The sequence below is a fragment of the Chaetomium fimeti genome, assembly GCF_033439085.1.
Source record: "Chaetomium fimeti strain CBS 168.71 chromosome Unknown B0H64scaffold_4, whole genome shotgun sequence".
In the NCBI taxonomy this organism is placed as follows: domain Eukaryota; kingdom Fungi; phylum Ascomycota; class Sordariomycetes; order Sordariales; family Chaetomiaceae; genus Chaetomium; species Chaetomium fimeti.
The window spans coordinates 337,232-357,094 of record NW_026944332.1 but is presented as its reverse complement, the minus strand read 5'-3'; the positions used below and the strand labels follow the sequence as shown (position 1 = coordinate 357,094).

General features: G+C 57.1%; 9 protein-coding genes across 9 annotated transcripts; 4 read left to right on the top strand and 5 right to left on the bottom strand.

Annotated features, from left to right (window-relative positions):
* Positions 1 to 27: 27 nt before the first annotated feature.
* On the bottom strand, positions 28 to 730 carry B0H64DRAFT_441607 (uncharacterized protein; the record flags this gene model as incomplete). Its single annotated transcript, XM_062806582.1, has 3 exons — positions 28 to 348; positions 416 to 558; positions 694 to 730. The coding sequence occupies 3 exons, from the start codon at positions 728 to 730 to the stop codon at positions 28 to 30; spliced, it is 501 nt and encodes a 166-aa protein (XP_062658696.1).
* A 326-nt stretch (positions 731 to 1,056) lies between these two features.
* Positions 1,057 to 2,522, bottom strand: B0H64DRAFT_474188 (uncharacterized protein; the record flags this gene model as incomplete). Its single annotated transcript, XM_062808036.1, has 3 exons — positions 1,057 to 1,432; positions 1,481 to 1,840; positions 1,890 to 2,522. 3 exons carry the CDS (start codon positions 2,520 to 2,522, stop codon positions 1,367 to 1,369), a joined length of 1,059 nt encoding a protein of 352 aa, XP_062658695.1. The 3' UTR covers positions 1,057 to 1,366.
* Positions 2,523 to 3,040: 518 nt separating this feature from the next.
* B0H64DRAFT_416976 (autophagy-related protein 17) lies at positions 3,041 to 4,592 on the bottom strand (the record flags this gene model as incomplete). The annotated part of the gene is made up of 2 exons (XM_062805210.1): positions 3,041 to 4,021; positions 4,077 to 4,592. The coding sequence occupies 2 exons, from the start codon at positions 4,590 to 4,592 to the stop codon at positions 3,041 to 3,043; spliced, it is 1,497 nt and encodes a 498-aa protein (XP_062658694.1).
* Positions 4,593 to 5,244: 652 nt separating this feature from the next.
* Positions 5,245 to 7,456, top strand: B0H64DRAFT_394542 (RIO1 family-domain-containing protein). The gene has a single exon (XM_062803691.1). It carries the CDS (start codon positions 5,363 to 5,365, stop codon positions 7,064 to 7,066), a length of 1,704 nt encoding a protein of 567 aa, XP_062658693.1. The 5' UTR covers positions 5,245 to 5,362; the 3' UTR covers positions 7,067 to 7,456.
* Positions 7,457 to 7,918: 462 nt separating this feature from the next.
* On the top strand, positions 7,919 to 8,723 carry B0H64DRAFT_394540 (endoribonuclease L-PSP). Its single transcript, XM_062803690.1, has 2 exons — positions 7,919 to 8,296; positions 8,356 to 8,723. Exons 1-2 carry the CDS (start codon positions 8,185 to 8,187, stop codon positions 8,667 to 8,669), a joined length of 426 nt encoding a protein of 141 aa, XP_062658692.1. The 5' UTR covers positions 7,919 to 8,184; the 3' UTR covers positions 8,670 to 8,723.
* A 1,420-nt stretch (positions 8,724 to 10,143) lies between these two features.
* On the top strand, positions 10,144 to 12,539 carry B0H64DRAFT_394537 (major facilitator superfamily domain-containing protein). The gene is made up of 4 exons (XM_062803689.1): positions 10,144 to 10,546; positions 10,622 to 11,155; positions 11,211 to 11,298; positions 11,368 to 12,539. Exons 1-4 carry the CDS (start codon positions 10,274 to 10,276, stop codon positions 12,282 to 12,284), a joined length of 1,812 nt encoding a protein of 603 aa, XP_062658691.1. The 5' UTR covers positions 10,144 to 10,273; the 3' UTR covers positions 12,285 to 12,539.
* A 2,230-nt stretch (positions 12,540 to 14,769) lies between these two features.
* B0H64DRAFT_459056 (uncharacterized protein) lies at positions 14,770 to 16,027 on the bottom strand (the record flags this gene model as incomplete). The annotated part of the gene is made up of 2 exons (XM_062807430.1): positions 15,406 to 16,027; positions 14,770 to 15,351 (listed from the first exon to the last, which is right to left on the bottom strand). The coding sequence occupies exons 1-2, from the start codon at positions 15,982 to 15,984 to the stop codon at positions 14,770 to 14,772; spliced, it is 1,161 nt and encodes a 386-aa protein (XP_062658690.1). The 5' UTR covers positions 15,985 to 16,027.
* A 932-nt stretch (positions 16,028 to 16,959) lies between these two features.
* On the bottom strand, positions 16,960 to 18,145 carry B0H64DRAFT_141266 (NmrA family protein). The gene has a single exon (XM_062798270.1). The coding sequence runs from the start codon at positions 17,984 to 17,986 to the stop codon at positions 17,039 to 17,041; it is 948 nt and encodes a 315-aa protein (XP_062658689.1). The 5' UTR covers positions 17,987 to 18,145; the 3' UTR covers positions 16,960 to 17,038.
* A 599-nt stretch (positions 18,146 to 18,744) lies between these two features.
* Positions 18,745 to 19,778, top strand: B0H64DRAFT_373436 (glutathione S-transferase; the record flags this gene model as incomplete). The annotated part of the gene is made up of 4 exons (XM_062802286.1): positions 18,745 to 18,848; positions 18,918 to 19,155; positions 19,220 to 19,363; positions 19,443 to 19,778. The coding sequence occupies 4 exons, from the start codon at positions 18,745 to 18,747 to the stop codon at positions 19,776 to 19,778; spliced, it is 822 nt and encodes a 273-aa protein (XP_062658688.1).
* Positions 19,779 to 19,863: the final 85 nt, after the last annotated feature.

Here is a 19,863-nt window from a genome sequence, read left to right as displayed (position 1 = left end):
TTTCATAGACGGCGGTGGCACACTGAACTATTGCGCCTGGGCACCCCCACCCTCAGCAGCCACACCCGTCACCTGCTGGGACTGGATCTGGGGCTGGAGCGGCGGCGCGGGCCCGTCGATGTCGCCCTGCTCGTAGGTGAAGCCTCCACCGACGGCCGCGGCGTGCTGCAGCATGGCCTGGCGCTGGCGGTCGCGCAGGGTGTTGAGCATGGTTAGGACCTGCTCCGCGTCCTGCCGCATGCCCTGCTCGGCTTCGGCGTCGTGGGCGCCGGGCGGCTTGAGCGCGCCAATGACCCAGAGCTCGCGGATCTTGCGCGTCAGGGAGAGGAGGTCCTCGGTTGATTTTATCTGTCCCGCTCGAGCACGGTTAGTGGGGGTTGGATGGGGGTGGTGCGGTTGGGGTGAGGGCGCGCACGATGCTGCTCATTTTGGTCCCCATGGCCATGCTGCTGTAGGCTGTTTGGCCCGTCGAGGCTGTGCTGTCGACTGGGGCGGCGGCGTGGTTGACGAGGTCGCGAAATGAGGTCATGATTTCGGCGATGAGGATGTTTTTCCTCTCTGTTGAAGTTAGCGGGTTTCTGCTCCTCCGGTGGGCTTGGGGTTAGGTGATGTTATCGGAAACCCAGAGCGTGTGCTTGGAACGGCAAGATCAACGGTCACTCTGCGATTCCAAGTTGACTATCAGTGACTGACCTTGAAGGTTGTCGGCTGCATTTGCATCTCGATCCATGGTCGAGCACTGTGCCACGATATGGATCAAAATAGTGCTCTTCTGGATCTGAATGTAACGTCGGATATGTAGCTACGTGACCAAGGGCGGCAATCAGTTGATGGGGGCGGTTGTTGTCTGAGGGTGATTGATGGCTTGAAACAATGCAAAGGGCCCAAAATGAATGCGAACTGGACTCAAGGTGAAAAGCGGGGACTGTGCGAATCGAGCACCCGAGCGAACGAGAAACACTGTCTGACGCGCTGGTATTCGCCCTGAGACGAACCCTGCATACAGTCCATCCGAACAACGGCACACAGTGCTTGTAAACCCAAGTCGTTGCAAATCGAACAATCAACTACTGTCCGCTCTATTACTAACTATCTGTTCCATCTAAGTATTTGTTGTTGCTTCGTGAATGTGAAGTGACAGTGTGTTCGAGTTCCGCCTTTGTCCTCGAGTTACCCGATGATTGGGTAGCATGACGCCTACTCGATGAGCAGACTTGAGACGGAACTGATACAAGCCATCAAACTTGTGCGAATAGTTCGCTCAAAAAGTCCTGATGCGAAGAGGCTATCGCATACGGGATGGGGGGCTAGGATGCGAGGCATCTGTCTGCCTGAGTGGCGGGAATAGCACCGTGGCTGGTTGGAATCAACTATTATCGACTTCGACGATGACCTTCCCTTTAGCCCTTCCAGTCGCGAGTTTCTCGTATGCCTGCTGGATGTCAGTATGTCCGTAAGGCGAATCACGCTTGGGACGCACCTCGATCGCCTGCTTCATAGGAAACACCGAGTCAATGAGCGCCTCCTTGATGATTCCCTGGTCAACCAGCGCCGCAGCCTCCCTCGCAGCTTCGCCTGTCGCACTAAGAAGGAAAAGTTCGTAGCTCCGGGGTGTTCCGCCAAGGAAACAGGGCCTCAGTTTGTTAGTGACAAACGGCACCACGCCCTGTGACCAGCCGCCCACAATGTTGATGAACTTGCCCTCCGGCTTCAGATATCTTGGTGAGTGTGTGTAGAGAGCCTGGTTGCCAACGCAGTCCAGCACCGCGTCGAACTGCTGCTCCCCAAACCTCTCGGCGAGGTGCCCCTCGAGGGGGTCATGCGCCCGGTAATCGATCACCTACCCGGTTAGTTTCTCCCACCGCAGGCCTCCCACATCCAAGACTCACCTCGTCGACCCCCAGCCCCTTGACCATCGCCTCATTTGCCCCAGAACAAATACCTACCACCTCCGCGCCAATCCCCTTACAAATTTGCACCAGCACCGTCCCAACGCCGCCACTCGCCCCATTGACCAACACCCTACTCCCCTTCATCCCGTCACCCTTTCGGAAACCCCCCACCCCTCCAACCACCCTCCGCGCCATGGCACACGCCGTCTGCCCCGCGATGCCCATAACCCCAACCGCCTCCTTACCCCCCCAGCCCACAGGCACTTTCGCCACCAACCCCCAATGCAGCACCACAAAGCCCTCCAGCGTCCCGCACCCCGCCGCAACACCCGTCAGTCCAACCGCGCCGGCCACACGATCCCCCTCTGCCAGCCCGGCCTCCGTCGGCACACCCCCGCCCAGCGCAACCACCTCCCCGGCAAAATCCAGCCCCGGCACGGCCCCCCGGCGGAAGGGCAGCCAGGCCGGCAGGAGGCTCAGGCAGACGAGGTCTGCCGGGTTGAGGGCGACGTGGGTGACGCGGAGGAGGAGGTAGGGGGAGTTGGGGGGCAGGGAGGGGAGGGGGCGGGCGGGGTGGAGGGTTAGTGCTTGGCGGGGGGTTCCATGGGAGGTGGCGGACCAGGAGGGCATTGTTGATGGGAGGGTTGTTGTTGAGAGTGTGGATGCGGGCGGGGGGGATTTGGTGGTGGTGTGGGGAGGCATTTTGGTGGGTGTTTTATCGGTTGGTTGGTGTGAAGTCGAGATTGGAATTTGCGGCGGTGAGGTCAGAGTTGGGACTTTTGTTGTTGTGGTTGTGGTGTGCTGTTGAGGGTAGAGAGTTGGCTTGAAGCTGAATGTGGGTGGGTCCGCACGGCGGTGTGGATCTCTCCAATTTCCGGGGCGTCCAGGATGTTGTCGGCGTGGTCTCCGGGGACCAACCGAGCCGACTTGTTCCCAACTGTGTACAAGTAAATGATAGAAGCCAAGGGGCGCAAGAACCAACTGGAAAGATGGGATCACATTGGTATTCCAAAATACAGTACACTACAGCTCCAACTTGCTCCAGGACCGCCCACCCGGGTATGCCCAAGGAAGTATTCCAAAACCAACGCCGCCATCCAGCCTGTCCCTAAAAACGATAAAAATGATGAGAATGCCCACCTGCTAGGTCACCGTGCCGGTGCCTTGCCCTTAGCTGACCTGGCCACCGTGGGCGTGACAAGCTCGTCTTGCGATCCCGAAGCAGCACCGCCCTCCTGGACTGGCGCCAGCTCCCACCGCGCCAACGGGTTGTTCATACCCACCCAGAGGTCTGTCGGCAGAAACTCGCCTACTTCCTGCCGGAAGTACTCTCGCTGCTTCTTGTCCGCCTCGACAAGGTTGTCCACATTCTCCTTGGCTTTGCGCAGCGTATTGCGGATCTTGGCCTCCACGCCTCGCCGCCTCTCCGCCTCCAGCATCAGACTGCTGTAGGCTCTCGCATACCCCTCGTAAAACACCTTCAGTCCATCCATCTCTTCGAGCTTCGCGTAGATGACGTCCTTCTCAGCGTCCCGGCGCTGCTCGAACTCGTGCTCGGCGGCCACGTAGCTCTGCAGCCGCGTCCCGATATCCTCGAGCACCTGGAAGGCACCAAGCGTGGCTGCCCACGCGTCCCTGATCCGGTCGGCTTGTTCCTTGAGTGTCTCGAAATCCTGCTCTGCCTGTTGCAGCACCGCCTGGATCTCGGCCACGACTTCGTCCACCTCGGGTGCGTCCTCCATGACTACTTGTACGATTTCGGCTAGCTCCTGCGGGTCCATCGGTTCAAGGTCGGTGAGGTGCGATTCCTGTTCGGTGATGAAACCGGATATCGATACGGGTTCGCCGTCGTCGGTGGCTTCGGCTGCACGGCGGCGGGCGAGGGCGGCACCGCCTTCGGTTGCGCGGACCGCTTTGACGCACATGTCGAAATGATTCGTGAGGGAAGCCAAATGTTGTGCCATGGCCTCCGAATGGTCGGCGAGAGCGGCGAGGAGGTGGGGGATCGGCTGGTAGGCGGCGGAAGACGAGGGGGAGTCGACCAAGGGCGCGGCGACCGTGCTCTTATTGAGGAGTCGGAGGTCCTCGTCGAAGCGGAAAAGGTCGCCGTCGTAGGATGTTTGGGTGGCCTGCATCAAGACCGTTCAGCAAATGGTGTTTCCAAGGTCGTTCGGAGCGACTCACCTGTAGTTCGGCGATGCTCCCTTTTAGGGTATCGCGCATCGCCTCGACGCTATCCACATCGGCGAAATCTATCAGGAATTTCCCTTCCTCCCCTGGTGGGCGAAACACGGGGTCGACTCGCGTCTCGCGCAGCATCCGCATCGTGTTCTCGAGCTTCTCGTTGGAGACATCGAGGGCGTGGATGAGCCTCCCGAACTCGCGCCGGCCGTATTTGTGCGCACGCTCCATGCCCCGCCGGAGCTTCTGCAACACCCGCACTTCATCGTCAATCAGTCGGCGTAGGAAACCTGTCTGGGCGCTCAGCACGACGGACTCCTCGTGTATTTGGCGGGCGTTGGTTGACAGGTCGTTGGCGCGGAGGACGAGCGCCATCGACGATAGCGATTGCTTGGCGGCGAGAAGGTATTGGACCAAGACTTCGACTGGGACATCATCGGCGTGAAACTCGGGGGAGGGCGGGTCATGGTACGATGTTGGCCGCGAGCGCGGCTCGCCGGACGAGGTTGGTCTGGACATGGCTCTATCGCGGGCGGGGGATGACGGGATGGAAGGATGCTGGCAGCATTGATGGGCGGTGGAATGTGGAATGCAAGCAATTGCGACCGCTGTTACGTCATCCTTGTCGATGTTGCGGTGCAAAACCGCGTGATGAGGTATGCAAGGCTTGAAATGGGGCATGGGCCTGGAAGCTGAGGAAGCCTTGCCGGCGAAGACGGTCAGCTCTGCAGCTCCCAGCTTCAGGCCGGACCCACTCTTCGTTTCACCCGCTGCATGCAGAGATGCACCCATGCTTCGAAGTACAGATCTGTACCGCGCAGCAAGATTTCCAAAATCCGAAATTCCAACCCGTACATATTTGGGAATCGAGACAGAATCACTCTAGCATATCGATAATTTAAGACAGCCCGAAGGTGAGTTATTCGGACGCGATGCTGATTCGCACCTACATCCATGCCTATCGGCGCGGAGGTACCTCGGTACATCGAGTCGTCAAGCATCTCGCACGGGCAAAACGCGTCCGTTCGTGATAACCTCATAATGCACTTGGTGACGAATTCGCCACGGGATGAGTCACAAAGGAGGTCCGAACTCAACGCCGGTTTGCTAAAGTCCGCCCTCGTCTGGCGCATCCTCCTTCTGTCCAATTTATTTTTTTGTCAACTTGCAAGTCTGACATTCAACCTCGAAACGCAAGTTCCCAATCTGGTTAGCTCATTCTCCAATTAAGCACAGACCAACCCCGCATCGATAAGATAAGACAACACCCCGCCAAAAATTAATTCAAGATGCCTCCTGTTTGGTGTGCCAACGACGACTTGCGCCGCCGTCAACAGCTGCGTCATCGTCGAGACCTCGCCCGCCAAGGGCTTGTCAACCAAAGACCCCAGGACGGAAACGTGTACAATCCATCCCCAGTCATGGAATCCACAGCACCGGCCGTCGGCGCCCTACCAGCTGCCGACTACGTGCATGATGAAGACGAAGACCTGGACGACATCTTCGACTCGGCTGATGAGTCTGGCCATGACTTGCTGCACAACCCCTCTTCGGATCTCAACAAGGCCTATAACCGCCAATCCCAGCTTCATGGCTCCGCGTCCAAGGTTGCCGCGGGTGTGCCCGCTTCCAGCACCCAGAAGCCAACGGCAAACACATTCGCCAGCGTCGACGACCAAGTCGCCGAGCTGTCCAAGCACGCCGGCAAGATCCGTCTCGACAATGTCAAGCAGACGCAGGAGCGTGACAAGGACAAGGCGGACCGTGCCACCGCCGAGCTGGTGCTTGACCAGCGCACTCGCATGATCCTGCTGCAGATGATCAACCAGGGCGTGGTCAGTGAGATTCACGGTGCAATCAGCACTGGCAAGGAAGCCAATGTCTACGGTGCCGTGCAGTATCTCGACAACGACAGCACCCCCATCCAGCGTGCCATCAAGGTCTACAAGACAGCCATCTTGGTCTTCAAGGACCGTGAGCGTTATATCGCGGGCGAGCACCGCTTCAAGCGTGGCTCCGAGAAGGGCAACAACCGCAAGATGGTCAAGCTCTGGGCCGAGAAGGAGTTCCGCAACCTGCGTCGCCTGCACTCCGCCGGCATCGCCTGCCCAGAACCGCTCAGGCTTAAGCTCCACGTACTGGTGATGGAGTTTCTGGGCGACAAGCGGGGATACGCCTTCCCACGTCTGCGGGACGCGCGTCTCACGGGCGACGACGTCGACGAGCAGTGGAAGAACCTTTACGTCCAGCTGCTGGGCATCATGCGCCGCCTCTACCAAGTCTGCAGCCTGGTACACGCCGATCTGAGCGAGTACAACATCCTATACAATGACAACCAGCTGTACATCATCGACGTATCCCAGTCTGTGGAGCACGATCACCCGCGCTCGCTTGAGTTCCTACGCATGGACATCAAGAACGTGAACGACTTTTTCCGCCGCCAGGGTGTCGATACGCTCCTGGACCGCACCATCTTCAACTTCATCACGGTCCCCGAGGGTCCCGTCAGCGAGCCGGAACTGTCCAAGGCCATTGAGCGTCTGTACGAAGTTCGTCCCGCCGCGGCAGAGACGGACGAGGCCGTCGCCGAGATGGAGGTCGACAATGAGGTCTTTCGCAACCAGTACATCCCGCAGACTCTAGACGAACTGTACGACATCGAGAAGGAAGCCGACAAGCCTGTGGATGAGTTGGTGTACAAGCACATGCTGGCAGACCGGGTCGTCGCCGATAAGAAAGCCGGCGAAGAGGGGTCCCAGAGCTCGGACGAAGGCTCAGTCGACGACGCTGCCGCAAGCGGTAAAGGCAGCGGCGACGAAGAATGGTTTATTTTTGACAAGGGCGCGCCGAGGGGGAAGAAGCATGAGGATAAGGACGATAAGCGGTCCCACAAGCAGGCTGTGAAGGAGGAGAAGCGGGAAAAGCGCAAGGAGAAGATCCCGAAGGCGGTCAAGAAGAGACTGGTGTCTACCACGACGCGGAAGAAGAAATAGGCAGCAGTGATTTTTGGCTTTTGTTATTGATGGTATAAACAGCGAAGCACAACCGGATGATGAGAGCTCACTGCTCCGGATGCTCATGAGACAGGAGCGTTTTGCCTCGCGGCGTAACCTCTGCCTCTGACGTCCCTACGCAGGTCCAAGCGAGCCGAAGAGCTTGCGATGACGATCAAAGAGAGCACTGACGGTTGCGGCGTAGCGAATCATTGGTCTTGTTCATGTCTTTCTCGCGGTCATACTGGGTGGGTAGTGGTTTTCACACTTGGGGAGATCCCTAGTATGACATGGCGAAGTATTCACGTCCGGCTCAGGCTTGGACTGTCTGATTCTGACTATTTGGAATTAGCTAGACAGCACTAATAGACCATGATGACCCAAAATGAATTGGATCACCCCGTAGATATCGCTGCTAGTCGTTTTGTAGAAACTTACTCCCCAACGTCCAGGGCGTTCCATCGTATTTTGTCATTGGCTTTTGTGCTGGGGCATTATTGTTAACTTGATCGTTGGTGTGTTATCAAAGCTAGCTCAGCCCAGGTATAGGGTGTCGTGCCCTCCGTATCATCGGCCCGAAGCAAGAATGGTTGTCCGAGGCCTCGACTCGTGTCACTGTGCACTCTCACGTTGACTACTTCGTACCCGGAGCAACTCCAGTCCCGAGCCGGAGTTCAGCCCTACACGGAGGAATTCCAATGCAGCCAAGAAACGATGGCATTGCCGGAGCTGACAACAGATAAGCGAGTGCGGAATCACCAGTGCCAGGGCTCGCCAAGGAGACATGACCTCCGCTCCTGGCCCACGAAAGGAAGCTTGGCTGTTGTTGATTTCTAACCCAGTATCCGAGCGAGCAAATCAAGAGCGAGTCGGTACAAGTCGAGAATGCCTTGCTCCGCGACAACATGGGTTCGATCGGCAGGAACTGCGATCTTTGTAAGGCAACTGAGCATCTTGAGTCCAGTCCGCATAGCTGGTATAAAAGGGTCGAATTCTCCTGACTTTGTGCCACTGAAAATCACCACCAGCTTCATGATTCAACCCAATAGCTTCCTGCCCGTTATCAACCATTCGACACGCCATCCCTGGCCTTAACAGCAATACGCTCAGCTGCCATCATGTCCTCTCTCAAATACCTTGACTACTCACCCTTCACCCGCACCCTCTCCGACCAGTCCCACTACAGCCAAGCGGTGCGGCTAGGGGACCGAATCGAGTGCTCCGGCCAGGGTACGGATCCAGCCGCCCCCCCTTACCCTAAAGCTCGGTAGTAGTTAACGCCATTATAGGCGGGTGGGACCCCGAAACGGGCGCCATCCCAGCTGACCTGCCCGCCGAGATCGAGCAGGCGTTCGCCAACGTAGACGCCTGCTTGCGCAGCGCGGGCGGGCGCGGCTGGGGCCAGGTGTACAAGGTCAACCTGTACACGACGGAGCTGAGCGAGGCGGCCTTCACGGCGTGGGCGGCGTGCATGCGCAAGTGGGCGGGCGAGGACCATCGGCCCCTCCTGACCGGCGTGGCGGTCGCGGGGCTGGGGGTGCCCGGAATGAGGGTGGAAATCGAGGTGGTGGCGCATGACCCCGAGGGGGCGAAGGCCGGTTGAATGGGGGATGTCAATTGCTTGGTTCTTGGGGTGAAGGGATGAGCTAGGTTGACGAGTCGTGTGGCTGTGAACCTACCTATGCGGTTGTGTTTTATAAAAAAAGAGGAAGGAAGGAAGAAAGAGGAAGGAAGGAAGAAGAAAGAAGACAGGAAAGAAGAAAGAAGACAGGAAAGAGGAAAGAAGACAGGAAAGAGGAAAGAAGACAGGAAGGAAAATGGGAAGGAAATACAATTCGGGTTGCCCTAGGGAGCTGATACCACAAGATACTTGGGTTATTCTCGCCCGATTGTAGCTGTTCCTTCGCTGTCCATTGGCGACACCCGAAGACCCACCGTTTAACCAGCGTCAACGGGGCCAACTGACGAGCGGAAGAGTAAGGAGGCCACTAAAGGTACCTATATACCCTAACGGCCGCTTAACTCCGGTAGACCAGTCATTCCCGGTAAAATATGAGTCTCTAAAGTTTATAGCTGGTATTTTGCTTGGTTGATCCTGTCGTGGTGAAGACTAAAACCGGTAATCATGTACAATTATCTCGGTAGGCAGTCGTAGTAGAACCCTGGAAATGCCGTGCAACCGTTGCACAGCGGTGGCAGCACACATCACGGGCCCCAGGTTCACGGGTACTAATCCCCGGGTCCCTGGCAGACGGGGCCAACAGCTGGTACCATGTTGGTGGTTGGTAGCGAGCATGTGGTACGGCAGAATCGTGTGGGGTTCCGATGTCTCATCAACCAACATTTCCTTGTTCGGTTCTGTCTCACGGGGCGCCGTAGTTGGTGCAATGGAGGTGAATCAGCATTGCCTTTCGGGAAGGTTATTTCCGGAATAGACATTGGTGCGAGAACCCGGACTTGAGCGGTGTAGTTACAGAATGCCACTGCCTAAATCAATAACTATCGTCCAACAGCAGCTTGCTGCGGGCGTCCGCGGCGTCCCTGTGGACTTTGGTCTCCCGCCGATCAGCGGGGAGGTCGGGTTGGAGAAGGCGGCCCAACGGAAGGCACTCACCGGCCTCTGTTCACATCCTCTGGGTGTCAATGGGAATATAGCATTCTCAAAGCGGGCTCTCTCATCCCAACATGGCTGGGGCCTAATGGCGTGCTTGTGACAGAGAGGATGCCATAGGAACGACCTGTGACTTGAACCACTCGCCCTCGAGGGCAAGCTGTCCCTGCCTGCGAATGCACACTTTCGCAAGGGAAGTGACGCTGCCATTTCTAATCTGCCATTCCCTTTCGGTTAACCTCAGGTTGAAACCCCTTCCGCCGTCGTATCCGCGGACCTCGTTCCCCTGGCTCAAGTTTCAACGGCTTCCTGTCCAGGTTCAGGACTTACCCTGCTATCTCCGGTTCGGCATTATCGGCACGCGAATTTGACTGAATCCGTCTGCAGGCTGACTTCAATGCAACGTCAATCACCCACAACCCTTGCTCCCACGCCATCCTCGGGTTCTCGACATTCCCGCTGCTGTTCCCGCTTGTCCCAGAAAAACTCCAGAACGCGCCCCCTCTTGGCCTTTCTTGGCTTCAACGGTCAACCTCGGCCTGCAGCACCAAAGACGCAGAAGGCGGTTTCGACAACACAACATCCAACCGCCCGAAATGGCGGGAAACGGGAAACCTCAAAGCCAAGAAGGGCAGGACACAAACGCGGGCAAGGTGGAGGAGAAGCGCGAGCAATCGCTCTCCGATTCGAGCTCCACGGCGGCATCAGTCCGTGCAGCGAAGGCCGACAAGGAGAGCGCGCTAGCCGACAGCGACCATGACCAATCTAGGTCGACACATCCCGATGCTGGCTTCAGCCCCCCGGACTTTGACAACGAAGAGACCAAGGTCGCGGTCCCGGGTCACGATCTCGACGTAGAGCTCGCGCAAGTGAGTTCGCCCTTCACCGCCACCCCTTGGTCTCTCTCCTCCATCCCCGAAGCAGACCACTCACCACTCCCCCAGAACCATGGCGCCGCCGAGCTCTCCCGCAGCAACACGCGCAACAGCACCAGGTCGCGCATCTCGCGCATCATCTCGCGCAAGCGCACCGCCGAGCGCGAACGTATACCGCACGCGCCCATCCCCTTGTCCAACCTCGACGAGGGCGTCGTCGGCTGGGAATCGCAGGACGACCCGGCCATGCCGCTCAACTTCCCGGCGCGCAAGAAGTGGCTCATCGTCGGTCTGCTGTCGGGTATCACCCTGCTGACCCCCTTCGCCTCGTCCATCCTGGCCCCGGGCATCTCCGCCCTGAGCAACGAGTTTGGCAACACCAACCAGGTCATCGGCGCCATGACCGTCAGCGTGTACTTGCTTGGATACGTCATCGGGCCACTGTTCCTCGCCCCCCTGAGCGAGCTGTACGGCCGCCGCCCAGTGCTCGCCGTCGCCAATGTATTTTTCTGCTTGTGGTTGATCGGGTGTGCGCTGGCGCCGTCGATCGAGTCGTTGATCGTATTCCGCTTCTTTAGTGGCATTGGCGGGTCTGGATGTCTGGTACGTGTGTTTGAATGGGAGTGGCGTATGAGGAGTTGGGACTGACCAGTATAAGACTCTCGGAGCGGGTATCATCGCGGACGTGTTCAGGGTCGATCAACGGGGTTCCGCCATTGGGATGTACACCCTCGGGCCGCTAATCGGTATGTGTGCCCATTCCCCTTCGCTGGCCCCTCTTTCGAAACGACACTGATGTTGACTGACCCTCTCAGGCCCGACCATTGGTCCCGTCCTCGGCGGCTGGCTCTCCCAGACCATCGGCTGGCGTTGGGATTTTTGGATCGTCTTCATCATCTCGGTCATCGTCGTCGGCCTGTTCGAGCTCTTCACTACCGAGACCAACCCGCGCATCCTCATCAAGCACAAGGTCAGCCGCCTGCAGAAGGAGCTCAACCGCACCGACCTGCGCAGCTGCTACGAGACCCCCGGCGCCGAGAAGCAGACCCCGGTCCAGACCCTCATCAACGGCCTGATCCGCCCGACCAAGATGCTCTTCTTGTCGCCGACCGTCTTCTTCATCTCCCTCTACCTCGCCTTCGCCTACGGCACGCTCTACCTGCTCTTCACCACCATCCCCACCGTCTTCCAACAGACGTACGGCTGGAGCGTCGGCATTACCGGGCTGGTGTACATATGCCTAGGAGTCGGCAACGTGAGTGGGTGGGCCGTCATCACGGCGACCTCGGACCGCGGTGTGGTCAAGCGTACCCGGGCCAACAACGGCGTCTTCGAACCCGAGATGCGCCTACCCCTGAGCATCTACTTTAGCTTCTTCCTGCCCGTCACCTTCTTCTGGTACGGCTGGTCCACCTACTACCGCACCCACTGGATCGTCCCGGTCTTGGGTCTGTTCCCCTTTTCCTTCGGCGTCATTGGCATCTTCCTGCCGTTGATGACATACCTGGTGGACTCCTTCCCGGTGTATGCTGCCTCGGCCATCGCCGCCAACACCGTTTTTCGCAGCCTGGTGGGTATGCTGCTGCCCCTGGCCGGGCCGTCTATGTACCAGAATCTTGGCCTGGGTTGGGGGAATTCGTTACTGGGGTTCATCTGCGTTTTGATGATTCCGGTCCCGCTGCTGCTAGTCAAATACGGCGGGAGATTGAGGAAGATGGGCTTGCAGTTATAAGACGGGGGAACATGGCGGATAACGGCTGATAATACAGGGCCAGATAGAATCCTGAAAGGAAAAGGCTAGACATGGTGCCATTGTAATGTTCAAAATACAGTAACGACGTACGAATAATCCGCGAACAGCGTTGGTACGTTCGATGAGGCCACCGCGTGCGAGGTTTCGAAACAGATGCAGCCCTTCCCACCCTCTGCCCTCGACCGTTGCACGTACAGGCTCATAATTGTGCTGCTGGGATCCTGGGGGTGGTGAGGCGCTATCGTCTGGCTGAAAAGGGGTTACCCCTTTTAGGTGTTGCAGTCAGGACCGGACCGCTGGCAACGAGATTCACCATACCCTGCTGCAATTCTGTCTTGTTTGCTTATGAGCTCTCCCGAGTCCCGCCCCATCCTACCCGATCGAGATCCTACTTCATCCCGTTCAACCCGATCAACTAGTTCCGCGTTGCCACCACCGGCACCCTCTACGCGTAGAAGACGAGGCCGGGCATCGGCAGTTCTGAGTTATCTTCGTAGAGAAGCAGCAGAACGGCTCTTCCACACTTGATCGCCTCCTCAACTTGGTATCGTGCTTAGCGGCGAAGATGAGGATGTGTTTACCGTGGGCGCGAGCCAAGAAGACGACAGTTACCAGGCTGAGGTCCCATCAGTCTTGATGATGTTATGTACAACGCGAGATTCCCCCCTCGTCGTCATCGAGGTATTTGGACGGCTGCCGGTCACCGTCCCTTGTAGCTGCGTGCCGCGCTCGGCTAGAACGTAGCCGGTAGCAATACCGCAATGGATCAGGGCTCCGCTGCATCAGGACCCAGTGGCCCGTATCGTTGCCTGTTCGCCGTGACCAAGTCAGAACACGGCCCAACCAACGTAAAGACAAAGGTAGGCAGAACAATAAAGGTTAAAGAAACGTCCTAGACGCCTCCATATTTGTGTTGCTTTTCGATAGCCGGCCGGGTGGCGCGAGCACCAAGCCAACCCAACGCCCCTTACCCCTATCATGCAACCCCACCTAAGTACCTAGCCCTGGCAACCCTCTCTACGCACCCCCCCCCCCCCCCCCCCCCCCCCCCCATCCCTTTTTGCCAGCCGCCACCCATGATGAGACGGACCGCCTATGAGGACTAGGGCAGCCGGGCCGTCGTGCCGCGTGGTCGAACCCGGAGTAGCCCCCGGGAGTGACGGCGGCCGTGGCAGGGCCTGAACGAGGCACATGTAGACATGCGTCTGACTCGGCTGTCCCCTGAACTTAGTAGGCCGAATTGAACGACACTACGCTTACACTCTAGGAGACACGTCATTGCTGGCAGAACCTCCGTGGTGACCGCAAATCTATGGGCTTCTCTCTAATGACCTGACTTTCCAATCTGGGCCTAGGTTCAAATACTACCTACCCTGTCTCCTAGCTTTCACGAGGTGCTCTCGGTTTGATTAGTACCCTGTGCCCTAGGTTCAACCCGTACCCGGCCTCTTGTTGGGTGCTCTGGATCCCAGCCCGTAGCCTGAGTTCCAACCTGTGCCTTGTGGTCTGAGTTGTAATATTTGCAAAAGAGGACCATTCTGTAGCATGATAGAAACAACTACACACTCTGGGGCCGACGTATCTACTTCCAGCCTAGCCATTCTAACTTCTAGCTCTTAGTCTTTCGCGGCATCACTTTTCAGCTCGGCACAATATGCACCAAGTTGCGGTGTTCTCCCCAAATACGGACGGCTTACCATAAGGAGGCATGCGTCCGCATTCAAAACTGTTCAGTGTATGCTGCCTTCGATGGCTAGCTTCCGATTAGCCATCGAGAACCGCTCAGCCGTTTTCGGTCATCCCGGTGTATGGGGGTGGACGGATCAATACCATTTGGCGATTTCTTTCTTGAAACCCGCCATCATCAGACAGGGCGCAATACCACTGCCGTATCCTCTATTCATGAGTTGGCGCAAAATGGGGGTCTTGCGAAGCCCGAGTTCTGTCCGCAAAAAAGTCACGCCTAGGGATCGTCAACCAACCGAATGCCAACACTACACCCCCTCTCGCTTTGGCAGTACCATGGGTTCAACACGACGTTGTGAAGCTCCTCATCCGTGAGAGGACGGATATCCACCACAGGGGAACCAGAGAGGATACACATCGCCAGACGCTATAGCCCACCATGCGCGAACCGACTAGGGCACCGTCATGCTGGTGCTCCTCCGACGCCCCTTGCTCGGCGCTGAGGACATCTCCCTAATGTCCGCGGTCAGCCAGACTGCGGAGCTAGACGCTATAAGTCTGTCATGCTATTTTCATTTACTCCACTCTTAGGTATTATCTAAGCCGTCAAGTCTACCCGGTGGTCAGGTAAGTTGCTTTGTAGCTGCTTGTTTTTAACTTGACATCGTCTACATTTCTCCCTGTGTAGGTAGGTTTGGCGGTTTTCGAACGAGATGAGACCAGGTTAATAAATTTGAATTCCAGCTCTAATTATGTATTATTAAATATTAATCTATTCCTACCCAAAATACTTGACCCATCTAATTTTCTCGTCGCCTAGCACGAGCTCCAATCCACGCTCGTCCTCGTCGGGGATTAGCTCCTTCGGGGGCCCTTCCTTTGGTGATAGTGGAAGCGACTCTCCGATCCAGATGCGCCAGGCACACTCTTTGCGATATAAATCAGCAATTTCGTGGCCCTTGGCGATCCCGCTCCCGTCAGGGGTGACTTTACCGCCACGGAGTTGCTGCCGAACCCAGGTCTGAGAGACCTCCATCATCGGCACCACCGACTCCTCAACCTCCGCCACCTCGAATATGTCGGGCGGTTGCCGTCGACAAAGAGCAAAGAACCCCAAACGATGGTCGAAGATCTCATCGTCATCATCCGGCTCCTGCTTATGCAACCACTTCGACCGGCCGCGGAACTTTAGTTGTATCGGCCGGCCTGTTCCGCGGGACTTTTCCACCCGGTCCTTGAAGGCCGCAACGCGGCGGGCTGGTTGAACGTGGCAGCGCCAGGGTCCGAGCTGGACTTCCAGGGGCGGGAACTGCAGGACCTCGGAATGCCCGGCGAGCCACTTGGAGCAAGCGTCGCCAAACTGGGAAAGGCCAGCTAACTGGGCCTCATCTAGATTAGCATAGAAAATGCTTACCATTTCTTTTCCCGCCGTGCGCATGTGCATCTCCTCACGAAGTAGCTCGCTGATCGCCTCCTTCCAGTTGAACCGAATATTCCCGGACTTTAGCAATTTCAAGCCGGGCAGGTGGGTGTCGTTGAGGGTGTATCCGCCTCGGCAACCGCCGCTGAGGACCCCCTCGCCCAGCCGTACCGTGATATTCCTGTACGTTGCTGGGTCGTACATATGCCAGGCCTTCTTTAGATGCTTCTTGGCCACGTTCAAGTCCTGATTGAGACCTATGAGTGGGGTTTGGATCTGCGTCTGTAGGACAAACATGACGCTGTCACGATCCGCGCTCTCGGGGGTGGTGGGAGTTTCGGCGAAAGCATAATCGTATCTGCGGGAGGAGCCAGCATAGACGGTGATGGTCAACTTGGGAAGCCAGTACTCCCGGAAGCGGCGCTCGATTACGCGTTTCTGGTGTGCCGAGAGCCGGCGGAGCTGTGTCCAGGTGTAGGCTGGGTCGGCGAAGAAGTGGGTGTCGACGGTGTGGGAGAATATCTCTTCCGTCATATCATGCGGGAGCGAAAGCCAAATCCTGGAAAGGTTCATTGTGAAATGTAAATGGGGATAATTAGCGACAATTGGAAATACTGGGATACTTGGGGCTTGCCGTCGGAGGGGGGGCCCTGAGTATGTATAGGTAGGTAGGTAGGCACTGGTCCCGGTGGCGTCGTCGGTTTGTGACTGTATTCCGACTTCAAACGCACCCTTCTCATTGGGCAGTGCCGAGCCGTCGAATGTCTGAGCTCTGGTTCTCGGACGTTGTCATTGCAGGTACCAAATCGCGTCTCGCTGGGACCCCCCTGTAGTGCAGCTCGGCAATGACAGGTTGACCACAAGCTTTGACGTCTTTCTACCCGGCGGGAGACATGGCGCCCACGCGGCCTCTGCGTGAGGCAGCCACCAGAACGACAACCTTAGGTGGATGGAGAAGGAGACCGTGATCTATAGGTGATCTGGGACGCAGATCGGGATTGAGCCGCCCTTTTGTCAACGTGTTCGGCCGTTGCCTTCCAGGAGAAAAAGACGACAGGCAACAGAAAAGCCACCCGCGAGAAGAAGAAGGGGAACTTGAAAAAGAAAACTGGAAGCGAGAAGGGAGATGCTAGTCCTATAGTTTAATATTCAAAATATAGTAACGACGTATGGATCATCTGCAGGCAGCGTTGTTGCGTTCGAGGTAGTTACCGCAGGCCAGGTTCCGAAACAGTCGCAGCCCTTCCCACTACTCTGCCCTCCCGTTGCACGTATAGGCTCATGACTGTGCCGCCGAGGCGCCCGGGGGTGGTGAGGTATCGTTCGACTAAAGGACGGCCCCAGCGGCCCAATATAGCTGAAAGGGGGCTACCGCTTTTTGGCGTTGCAGTCGGGACCGGGCCACTGGCAACGAGATTGACCGCACCCTGCTGCGATTCTATCTTGTTTGCTCATGGGCTCTCACCCTAGTCCCGCCCTATCCTACGGGATCGAGATCTGACTTCATCCCCTTTAACTGGTTCTGCATCTCTTGCGCGTGGTAGAACAGGCCGGGGCTCGGCAGCTGCGAGTTCTCCGTAGCAAAGTATACCGCGCGACTCTTCTACCTATTCTATCTCTCTGCTCCTTAAGACAGGTACGTTTCCTTGACGGCCTCTTCCTCCCTCCTCAAAAACTTCCTGAATGTCATGAGCTCAGGAACAAATTGGTTGAGCTCTCCCAGGTCGGTGTAGTTTGACATGTATCTGATACACGGCTCCGAGGAAAAGAAGAGCCATGAGCCTTTTGCCTGCTCCCTTTCAACCTCTTCGTCCGTCATAAATACAGCCTTAATTGACCTGCCATCTCCAATACTCTCGGCAAGCTGGTCCATTGCCTCCTGAACGGGGAGTTCCTCGCTTACGACTCCCAGCGTCCGGCCATGGTACCTGCCAGGGTCCTGAAAAGCCGCTGCGGCAAAGCGGGCAATATCGACGTGATCGACAAGTCCAAGCGGCGAATCGGCCGTCATGGAGTTCGTCCAGGTGCCTTTCTTTGTTTCAGTGTACCCAAACTGGATTTTGGGTTCGACGAAGTTGGCCATGAAGAAGCCCGGCCGCAGCACCGTCCAATACTGGAAGCCGCCATCGATGGCAGCCTGCTCGACCCGCTTCTTGCTCTGAATGTGGGCACTGAAGAACGGGCCAATTTTGACAGGAGGAACGTGGCCCTCCTCGACCATGAAGGAGCCGAGCGTGGTGGACGCGACGATGTGGTCGACTCCGGCTTCGCGGGCAAGGCGGGTAATAAGCTCGGCGCGTCGCGGCGCTTGATCGAAGTCGGTCAGATTCGGAAGGAGGCAGAGGAAGAGCTTGTCGCAACCGCGAAGGCCTTCGTGGAGGGCGTCCTCGTCGTCCCAGCTGCCCGGTGTGAGATGCACGCCGGCGTCGTTCAGAGCCTTCGCTGCGGGGGAGGAAGCGTCCCGTGTCGTCGCGCGAACGCTCCAACCCATCCCACGGAGGAGATGGCACAGCGCGCCGCCCTGGCTGCCGGTTGCGCTCGTGACGAAGACGGTGGGGGTGGGTGTCGTAGTCATCTTTATCCGGTCGCTGCTCTCACGATCTTGACATGAAAGTTCTGTTCTGGTTACATGTACAGGACAGAGACGTACTGTGTAATTGAGAGGGCAGGAGCGGACGGCTCCTTCAATGCTACCCAAGGTTCAAGCTTGTTGAACGGTAGATTGGTGTAAGCGAAGGAGGCTTCGGTATCCCTAAGTGTACGTAGCATCTCGCGAGTTCAATGTTATCCTGCAAGGTTACATGTGGTTGGAGCTGTATTTGGGGCGCAATGGCCGTATGCATGCCTGCGGTACCTGACAAGTACTCTGTATATGGAGACCCTTAGGCCACCGGTCATCCGAGTTTGTCAACAGGCCCCCGATATGCGGCTGCAAATGGTACGTACCGAGGTATCTTTATAGGGGCACACCCCAAGGGATTATCCGGGGCAATGACGGAACTGCCGCCCCTTGCCCTGGCGAGAGGGCATCTCCTGGCCGGTAATACCTTCCCGTTATGGCTCTCGAAGCGGTGTGTTGTTGGTTTGACCGCAGTACAATGTTTGCTTCTTGCACCAACACGCCGTGCTGAAACGTCAATCCGATTGGTTTCCCAAACAGCCAATGTGCAGCAGAAACAGCAGTTATCCGAGCCAACTGCGTTCGGTGAGCCCCCGACTTTCAAGTTGCGACCCCCTTTTGTTGTTTGCTTCCTTTCTTCTCGCGAGCAGAATTCGCTAGCAGTTCACTCACATCCCGTCTCCTTCATCTTGTCTCGTCAAACGTTCAGCACAATGGCTGCCCCCCCAGAGGAGAAGGCGCCCAAGCCGGGCCTCAATATCTATGGCTGCCAGGCCGTCAATCCATACAAGCTGACGATTGCCCTGGAGGAGCTTGGGTAGGTACCCATTAAGCTTTTGTTGTTAGAAGCTGGCGAAACGCGTGGCTAATGATGATGATTGAACAGCATCCCGTACAACTACATCAACCTGGAACTGACCGCCAACGATCACAAATCCGACTGGTACCTCGCCATGAACCCCAATGGGCGGGCGCCAGCCATCGTCCACGTCAAAGAGGACGGCAGCACCCAGACCGTCTTCGAATCTGGCGCGTGTCTGCTCTACCTTGCCAGCGAGTTTGACAAGGAGCAAAATATCTCGTACTCGCTCGGAGCTCCTGAGTACTGGACACAAATTTCTTGGGTAAGTACTCACCGAGGAATTCTAACATGGGCTCTTACGACTGACGGTTGCTTGCTTCACATAGCTCACGTGGCAGGTTGCGAGCTACGGCCCGATGATGGCCCAAGCAGCCCACTTCAACCGGTATGCAGTCGAGCCTGTGCCGTACGGTTCCTGGCGCTTTACGTCGGAATGTCGACGGCTGCATCATGCCCTGAACGAGCAGCTGGTACGTTTCATCTTCCCCAAGCTCGTTCATGACGAACACAACACCCTACATGTAACTAACCTCAGCCCTCGGTTCCCAGGCCACCAGTCCATTCGTTGCCGGTGACCGTTTGACAATTGCCGACATCGCCATCTTCATATTCGTGCACTCCAGCAAGTGGTGTGGGTTGGATGTCCACGAATTCCCCCATCTCGAGGCGTGGAAGGACAAGCTGGCGAAACGGCCAGCGTTCCAAAAGGGACTGAACTCGCCTGCACCATACTCTTTCAGTGACGAGGCCGTGACCAACCCGGACGGCCAAGAATTCTACAAGACCATTCGGAAGATGGGCACCCCGTTTATCAAGCAAGCAACCGATCTGTGGTCCAAGGGCGACCCAGTGCCGCTGCCTTCGGACCACAGCAACTTTGCCTAGGTAAGGTGGGCAGACTTGTGCTGGTTTGTGCTGTGAATCTCGAGGGATCAGGTCAGGGAGCTAGATGAAGGGTTAGTTAGGGTTA

Coding starts and splice junctions, on each gene's coding strand:
- B0H64DRAFT_394542 (XM_062803691.1), top strand. CDS start 5,363: ATGCCTCCTGTTTGGTGTGCCAACGACGACTTGCGCCGCCGTCAACAG.
- B0H64DRAFT_394540 (XM_062803690.1), top strand. CDS start 8,185: ATGTCCTCTCTCAAATACCTTGACTACTCACCCTTCACCCGCACCCTC. Junction 8,297..8,355: donor AATCGAGTGCTCCGGCCAGG/GTACGGATCCAG, acceptor ACGCCATTATAG/GCGGGTGGGACCCCGAAACG.
- B0H64DRAFT_394537 (XM_062803689.1), top strand. CDS start 10,274: ATGGCGGGAAACGGGAAACCTCAAAGCCAAGAAGGGCAGGACACAAAC. Junction 11,156..11,210: donor TTGGCGGGTCTGGATGTCTG/GTACGTGTGTTT, acceptor GACCAGTATAAG/ACTCTCGGAGCGGGTATCAT. Junction 11,299..11,367: donor CACCCTCGGGCCGCTAATCG/GTATGTGTGCCC, acceptor TGACCCTCTCAG/GCCCGACCATTGGTCCCGTC.
- B0H64DRAFT_141266 (XM_062798270.1), bottom strand. CDS start 17,986: ATGACTACGACACCCACCCCCACCGTCTTCGTCACGAGCGCAACCGGC.